At 29.5% G+C, this 9,026-nt stretch overlaps 1 protein-coding gene across 2 annotated transcripts; it reads left to right on the forward strand.

The window, feature by feature from the left end:
- The first annotated feature begins 3,667 nt into the window (after nucleotides 1-3,667).
- Nucleotides 3,668-8,332, forward strand: LOC141458875 (protein charybde-like). 2 transcript variants are annotated; one of them, XM_074137427.1, is made up of 3 exons: nucleotides 3,668-4,147; nucleotides 7,426-7,783; nucleotides 7,884-8,332. In XM_074137427.1, the coding sequence occupies exons 1-3, from the start codon at nucleotides 4,006-4,008 to the stop codon at nucleotides 7,966-7,968; spliced, it is 585 nt and encodes a 194-aa protein (XP_073993528.1). In that variant the 5' UTR covers nucleotides 3,668-4,005; the 3' UTR covers nucleotides 7,969-8,332. The 2 variants fall into 2 exon arrangements, with proteins under 2 accessions (XP_073993528.1, XP_073993529.1); XM_074137428.1 differs by lacking the exon at nucleotides 3,668-4,147 and adding an exon at nucleotides 7,082-7,287.
- The last annotated feature ends 694 nt before the right edge of the window (nucleotides 8,333-9,026 follow it).

The raw sequence follows: 9,026 nt of genomic DNA on the forward strand, positions 1-9,026 counted from the left end.
TTTAAGCCGTTTGAGTCTACTTTTATTTCACATATTTCCACATATTTGGATGTTATCGCATATTTATACATATTTGATTAAAATAAATAAATATTTCTACATATTTAATCAAAATATGTACATATTTTTCATTTTGGGCATATTTTCATAATTGGGAGGTGGTTGACAGGAACTGTGAACCACAGACTGTAGGGCTGTGAATCACAGTGGTTAAAAAAGTGTTCTTAAAAGCACCAAGTCGCATTAAAATGCTAAAAGATCTCTATCCAGACTTGTGCCTTCCACCAGAACCAATATTGACAAGATGGGGTAATTGGCTGGAAGCAGCTCAGTATTACTATGAAAACTATAATAAAATCAAGAATGTCCTTTCACATCTCGAAGACGAAGCAGTAGCGATAAATACAGCCAAGTCTTTATTCGAGAAACCTAATTTAAGGAACGACCTTGCATTCATTTCTGACAATTGCGTATTTCTTGCACAAGCCATTACCCAACTTGAGTCCCAAAATGTTCGACTGACAGAAAACGTGTCCAACGTTAAAAAAAGTCATCGAAAAGGTGGAAGGAATACCTGGGAGTAAGGGAGATCTGATCAGATCAAAACTGGTAGAAGTACTGAGCAAGAACAAAGGGTGGGAGACCATCTGCCAGATTTCTGATATTATCAGTGGAACAGAAGTCACCTCAGAACATCGTGTACCCTTTACAACCAACGAGATAACTTCTTTCAGCAAGGCACCTATAACATCTGTAGATGTTGAACGATCTTTTAGTCGTTACAAGTCCATCTTACGCCCAGATCGTCGTCACTTTACGTTCCAACATTTGAAATTTCATGTGGTTGCAAACAATTTCGAAGAGTGAAGTTTTCAAAATTGAAAATTTAACACATCTTTTTATAAATAGTAAAAATGTTCTAAATTATTTTAAATTGTAAAAATGTTCTTTTCTTGTATAAATAATTATAACTTGCCCCCCCCCCAAAATTCCATTTTAATAAAAAAAAAGTCCATTTTACTTAAATATTCCAGAAAATATTTTAAGAAAATCACATATTTTCCACATAATTGACGAAAATAAATGCATATTTTAATTAAATATTTGGCATTTTTAAATACATAAAAATCCGTTCCTTAATAATCACATAATTACATGGAGGGGGTTTCTATTTAATCTGGATTGACTGTCGTTTATTATTTGAGCCGTTTATTTTGAAAGTGGGGCAAGTCCATTTTTTTAAAAAAAATGAAGATAATGGTAATTATAGATAAAACTTAGCATGATCTTTTTATCTGTAAACAATTTAGAGTCAAGAAAATTCAGTATCCTAATATTTGGGAGTTTGAAGTTTTAGCTCTTAACAATAGTGTAAATATGTTTAATTTGAAAATGGTGCAAGTCCATCTTAGGTTGAAATTATTTAACTGTACAGCAAAATTTAACTCCGGAAGCAAATGTGATGGTTTAACATCATGTCTTATCTATCTTTGATATTGGTAATCGGTGATTGTACAATATTTCTTAAAATTTATTATTATTTAATAATAATAAGTACATCTTAATTTTGTGTTTCGATAATAACACTAACATCGGGAAATTTTAGTACTACTGGCTCTGAAAAACTGTAAATTGTATAACATTCGACTTTATATTATCGGCTATCAAGTAAGTTGTGTTGTTTTATGCTCGGTGTACGAAAAAAGTTTCATTATTTGAAAATTAATAACGGATTGTGGTTTATTTTATAAAAAGAAAAAAATGGCTGAAACCGATTACAACGGTAATTATAAACTTTGATACATCTAAAAGTGAATTTGGTAGGTAACAAAAAAAATAAAATAACGCTATATTTCAATAAAATCCTCATTTGTAAGTAATTTTATTATGTTAGTAGAAATAAGACCCAGGACAATCGGTAATAAAAGAAGAATCTTGGAATCAGAATCTGAATACGAAGGCAATTCGGACCAAAATGATTAAAAAAAAAAAGACTGATACGACTGAAATATTATCCATTTAAATCAACGATTACAATAATTCATTAATTTTGAAAGTGAGGCAAGTCCATTTAGTTATAATAAAATCTTTATTTTTCTTAGCCAGCACTATAAACACTATTGGATTATAAACTTACATTATCTAACACCACAAAATCCAAAAAAGCAATATTCCATCAAATCAGCAATCTAATGAATTGAGTGGAGAGACATCTAACGACTGAATTTCTAAAGAGGAAGTTAGTTATGATTACTACCGTAGGATAGCGCTAGTATGTACTCTACAGGCACACAAGGCCTTGTGTGGGTACCTCACCCTTTAGCATTGATATTCCTTCATTTGTCACGAATTTTAAGTTATTGGTTTTCTCTATCTATTATAATATAAGAATATAAATTATTTTGAATTCAAAACAACTTTTTTTTGGTTGTTTTTGTTTCAAGATGCAAAAAATAAAATAAGGGCAATAGATCAATTGAAAGCAAAATAACATTTGAAGGTCTCAGCTCTGCTACAGGTAGATTGAACTCAAAATGGTAATAATAATCATAAATAAATAAAAAATAAAGATTCGTTTCAGTCTGTTTATAGCATAATTTTTTGATTTATTTTGCTTTTTAAAAAGGTATGGGTCCATCCACCCGTGTAATCGGCCATGACTTCACTTGATAAACATATTTATCAGAAGAACAGACTTATGTAAGCAAGTACGGAATGTAAAATAAGTTTACCATTTAATGTTTTGAATTTTGTGAAATTCAAATTAAAATAAATAAATGAGAATCTGGGAAGGACAGTCAAGGTTTTAACACAAATTTCGTATTTTAAATCACGCTGAATTCTCCTGAACGTAATCCATACAATAGTATGACAAAAATAACTGCCAGTTTCAGTCATTATAAACTTTATTATAGCCGAGCTTTCGACCTATCGGGGACTAGGTCATCTTCAGGGCTAATTTGACAATGTACTATTTCACATCATTAGAGGGTTGGTGTGTCTTCTGTCTTGTCGGTCCATGAACCGAACTTTTTTTCGAAGACTTCGTAAAAACTATAACTAAAAAACCAAATCTACTTTGGAGGGAATTGAAAGCAGGAAACCTTTCAAAATCCATAAAAAATAAAATAAACTGCCGGTGTTACAAAAAAAGAAGAAGAAAATCATGAAATTCATTTGATTTCCCATAAATCTTGGCGGGGATCTTGAGATATTACGTATGATGTGAGTTAAGTACCCTGAGTAAGATTATCCTGAGCAAAAATTGTGTACGAATTGATTTCAGTAAGTTGGTAAAATTTGACAATTGATTGGAAATAATGATTTATATTTTGGATGTATTTTTATTTTATTAAAATTATTATTATTTTTTTTAAATGCAAAATCGTGGCTGAAAGGGGCCTATATTATATATGTATATATTTAAAGGAAATTAAAAAGCATCGATTCACCCTTTTTATAATAAATATACATATAATATATATGCAATAGAAGTTAGCGTTGCCAAGCCGATGTTAGTAAAAGCCTGGCTGGAAGAAAGCCATTGGTGGGGAACAAGCAGCCAATAGCGTTGCACTATCAGATCAGCTGACCCGGCTTCCAGGACCCTCAATGTTCGTTCAAGGTTTTCACCGGCTCAGTCCACCGCGAGCAACGTTGTCGAGCGGTTTAGAAAGTACTAAGAACTGTCCTTAGTAAGAAATTTTTTTTTTTTTTTTTTTTTTTTAATTCCCGGTCCTTCACGCAATAGTTTTGTTCTATCCTCCTGCTCCAGTAAAAATAGAAATCCAAAGAGAAGAAGATATTTGGGACAAAGCAGTAAATAAAGTAAATTACCTCCACATAAACCCGAATTTCTATTCTTTTTTGTTTTTAAGAATTTTCTCGAAAAGAGAATATCAGGAAAAGCAAAGGCTGAAAAAACAAAATTTATAACAATAAATTACTCGAATTTTCAATTAAATTACTATTCCTTAAAATTAAAAAAAAAAAACAAAAAAAAACATGGACTTAATGGAAGAACACAGAGACGTACGATGTTTAAACGATGTTTTCAATAAAATCTCCGATATGCTACAGGCTGAACAACAGGCTGTAACTCCGCCAAAAGCAGCTACAGCCCAAAGTGGTGCAGCACAATTACTGGGTAAGGGAGAAAATATTTTTTTAATATTTTTCAATTATTTGACTGCACAGTTACGCTAAATGCCGACACTTTGCTTGTAAAACTTGGTTGCTTGAGTTTAATGGTGAAATTTTCCTATTCTATTTGTTTAAAATGTTTATCTTTAATTAATTATTGGGTTGTCAATTTTAGAAAATTATTTATTTTTGCAATTATTTTCTTACGTAATGTTAATTTTTTTTTTTTTTGAAGGCAACAATTTTATTAAATTTCGTTTAAATTAAAATATTTTTTAAATAAAATGAAATTTTAATTTAAAAAAACTTACAAATTAAACAAAATTACATGCGAAATTATTGGTATTAAACGTCACAGCTGATCAGCACACTGCAGTACAGATAACCAAACCTGCTTGTAGTTTACCTTCTCCAGTACTGTCATTTCTATAGTTCTACAATTTTTATTTAATTTATTTTTTGTTCAAATTAGTTTATTTAATTAATTTACAGTATTATTTAGTTTTTAATCTAATTTAAGTGTTGTGTTGAGGTTTAATTTTAGTAAAAACGAAATTCGCCGGCCGACATTTTTTTAGGAACTTAGTCATCTTTATGTAGGTTTATATTTATATTATTTTTTGCCCAATTTTTACATCTTTTTTTGTAGAATAAAATATAGAATTAGTAGAGTGCTTTACATCTTTCGTATTTTCTTTCAATCAATAATTTTAAGCTACATTTTTAATGTTTCTAAAACTGACACATCCTAAATTATTTGTGGTAGTTTATCATTAATTTTTTAGTTATCTTGTGAGTGTGTATTAATTTATCCTGTATCCGCAATCCAAAGTTCGGCAATTTTAGGGGCAACTTATAACAACTTAAGTAGTTTCGTTTTATTTAAAGAGATTTCACATAATGTTGAAAGCGTATTTAGGTTTAATTTTTTTTTTTTTTTTGAATAAATATTTTAACTATTTACGTTAATTAGGTTACAATAAGAGAAAATTATGCCAGATTTTACAAAATTGTGCCAAATTAAAACATGATTGAACGCGTTCAGACCTGCTCTTTAAAAAAAAAAAAAAAAAAAAACCAGTCTACGTACTTTGCTTTCAAGATAATTTTGCTCACTTTTTTTTTGAACAGTCTTAGTGATCACATACATACATACATTTTACATTCTTCTTACAACAACTTCCGTATAATATGAAACATGTTCAAACATGCATCAGTTGAAATCCTCCTTAGCTATAATGGTATACCGGTTAGTTAGTGCATGTGTTTGCAAAAACATGTTTGGTTTAGTTAGTAATTGATACACTAAGTTTCGTTTTGTTTCATCATTTACGATTAGTAAGTCTTAGTGTATACATCGTATGTCCTAATAAATCATTATTCACCATACAACATGCATAAGCATGATATCTTTCTGTGGTCTTTACCTGTAATTAAAGGTATACCTGTTTAAAATTTAATATACATATGAACAATTTTATATTATAATAACAATAAGACATTAAAAATTTTCTCTATTATTTATTTGTACTCTTTCTTTTTATGATTTCGATTTTGGGTTGAAATTTATCGATTTATCTTAAGACATTTTTATTTTTTAATTTTAATTAATGCTTCTAAATTTTCATTGCTGTTTCATAATTGAAATATTTTAAACAGTTTATAATTTTATTGCATAGTTCAGCTGTTTTTGTCTTTCCTATTCTATATTGCATAGTTATTAGATTTTGTTAACAATTTTATTAATAAAATAGTTTCAGTTTATCTTATATAATACGTTTCCGTGGTTAGTTTTATAATTAAAAAAAAATAGTCAATTGTTAACTTGAACGAGCATGATTGTTTCGAGCTTTAGAATTACGCTCAAATTTAGTGCACTAAAACTGGAAACCTTTTTCAATTAAATATAACTTTAAAAATAAGTTTTTTTTTCTTAAAATTTTTATTGTCAAGGCTTATTTATATAAATTCATTGATTATTTTTTGTTTTTGACCGAATCCGCGGATTCATTAGTAACGTAATCCTTCGCAATTACCGACCTAACTGATGCTACATCCTGTTACTGCATCTTCACCTAAAGGATTACCATAATTAATGTTCAATTACCGGATTAATGTTTAAATTGTAAATTTTAAAGAAAAACGATTAAACTGGAACTTTAAAAGGTTCAAGAAAAAAAACAAACTTTTCTTCCTATTTTTTTGTTTTCCCTTCGACGATTTAACTTTTTTTTTTCTCCAGAAAAAACAATAAAATCAATATTTAGATAAGGGATAACTAAAACCACGTTCAACTATTTTATTTGAAGATTAGTTTTTCAAAAAATTGGGGAAACACTATTTTCTTGTCGGAATTAATAGTTTCAGCTGTGGTTTACTGTAAAAAGTAAATGATCTCCGAGATTTAATCTCGATTTTGTGGGATTTTTTTTGTAGAGAAATTTATTAATAATGAATGAATTGAAATAAAGTGTTTTTAGTTTATTTTTTATAACGAGTAATAATTTAGTGAGTTAGTGAGTTATAATCAAAGCTGTGTATGAAGGGGAACTAGAAAAATAAGAACAAAAAATAAAATAAATAATTATAGGATGTTTCTTTTATTTAAGATCCAACAGAGATGATGCAAAGATTTCAGATCTCTCGTGTAAGCTTCTTCTCTTCTCTTTAATAATTTTCTCTTTCTCCTGACTTTAAAAAAAAAAGAAAGAAAAAAAAAAAAGACTTCCCCTCCAGTCGCTCCCTCCAATCTTTCCCCTCATGTAGTACTACTGCTGAAATGGTATTGTTTCATCATCCTAACTTAGATTACCCCCACTACAACGGTCGTGCCCCTTGTCACGTAGCTTTTTCCATTGGTAGTGGGGGGAAGATTGGTAACAATTGGGTGTCATGGTGGGGGAAGCCGGTTAGAAACCGGCTAGCCAGCTGATTCTGAATTTAGTTGGATGAAAGTTGTCGTACAGTTAGCATCTCTTAGCAGTGTAAACTAACTATTCGAGTTACTAAAGTATAAGCCGGAGTTTAAATATAATTTCGAATACGAATATTTTTTTTTTTTTGTAATTTAAAGCCGGTTTAAAAAAAAAATGGAAGTATTACCTTGCCCAGTTTTAGTGCGTTTTCCTGCATCTTATCCTACAGGTGTGTATCGTGCTTTTCCGTAATTTGTTTAATTTTAACTCGTAATTTTTTTTTCTCTCTTCTCAATTGATTAAATTTAATTAATTTTATTTTTCAAATATTTTTATAATTTTAATTTTTCAATTTTTTTTTTTACAGGAATGCGGGATGATCTTGTATCCAGTAGTTGTGAGGTAGCCTTAGCTAGACGTTTGGAAAGTGAATTACGTGCAGCTAAATCAGCCCAATTATCCTGTGGTGAAGTATTATTACCATCAGATCTATTGTCTAGGGTAGCCGCACAAGTAATTAGTTTAGCCGAAGTTGAACCATGCGGCATACGTGGATGTACATTATATGTGGATTTTGTATCGGCCGTTGATTATCCAGAGCCAAGAAGAATTGCCACAGTTAAATGTGATCCAAATACTGTATCTACTTTTGAAGTTACGTTAACCTTAAGACAAGATTCACGTTCTATTGGATCTTGGACGAATATTTTGCCACAATTTATTAAGTAAGTACCCTTTTTACTTTTTTGTTTGCTACAAATATTTGTCGTGTTCATATCTTGAAATTTGCTAAAAGAAAATTCTTTTTCTTTTTGTTGGAAACAGAAATTTAACAAGAGGTGGTACCATTATGATCTCACACAATTTTGATATTACCAAAAAGAAACTATACAGATCCTATTTGGAATGAATAATTAACGTACGAAAAATTAAAAGAAAAAGAAAATTTCTCAACTCTCAGAGAGAAGAGATGAAAAACGTTAATACAAAAAAAAAATCGCATAGAAAAAGGAAAAACTATCTCCCGGAACTATGAAAAGAAGACCCCACTAGTTCTTAAACTTTTTTTTTTTTGTGTCCACCCCCCGCCTTTTTAGTTTTTTTGGAGCGTTTTGGAGGAGAGTAAGGACTACAACCGGATGGAAGAAATAACAAGAAAAAAAAGACTGACCCAACTTTTTTTATAATTAATAACTTTTTGGGAGTGCTGCACTTTGGAGCTAAATTTTCCAAGCAAAGGAGGGGGGAAAATGGAAATCCACCAGTCTACTGAATGGAAAAGTGAACGAGAGAAAAACATGAAAAATTTTGTGATTGGAGCACTGACAAAATTTCATCCAAAACTAACAAAAAGAAAAAGTACGTAATTTTTGTTTTTTCTTTTTTTAATACGTTTTATATTAATTTAATACAAACAAAAAACTTTTGTTTAATTATTTTCTTTCTTGTATTAAGATATATTTAAAAAAAAAAAAACAAAAACAAAATTAGTTTTTCGTAGTGATTTAGTCTTATATTAGGTAGATGTTTTTTTCAAATAATTTTTTAAAATTAAAAATTAAATTATATTTTTTATAATATATTGAGCAAGTTTTTGAAAACTCTCAAAATAGTCTGTAAGGCTCACACCCCCCAGAGTATAAATTAATGATCCACCTTTTTAACAGCTGTTTCAATTTGGCCTTCCTCACTTTAAAATGTAATTTTTTTTGACCGCAATGAGACCCTAATTTTTTTTTTTTAAAAAAAAAAAAAGATTCAATAGGCCTTGTGTTTTTTACTAGTTGCCCCCCGATAATTTTTTTTTTGGTTAGCACAGTTAGCAATGTGAATCTTTGTTGCCCCGATACTAAAGATCATTCGATTATATAATAATCGATTAAGAGATTGTGATTATTTAAAAATTGATTTTTTTTTTGTTTTAGTTTCTAAATTTATTTTCTGTACAGTTTTATCTTATCAATTTTG

Source organism: Rhodnius prolixus, unplaced genomic scaffold (assembly GCF_049639745.1).
Source record: "Rhodnius prolixus isolate KJV_2025 unplaced genomic scaffold, Rpr scaffold_5, whole genome shotgun sequence".
NCBI lineage: Eukaryota > Metazoa > Arthropoda > Insecta > Hemiptera > Reduviidae > Rhodnius > Rhodnius prolixus.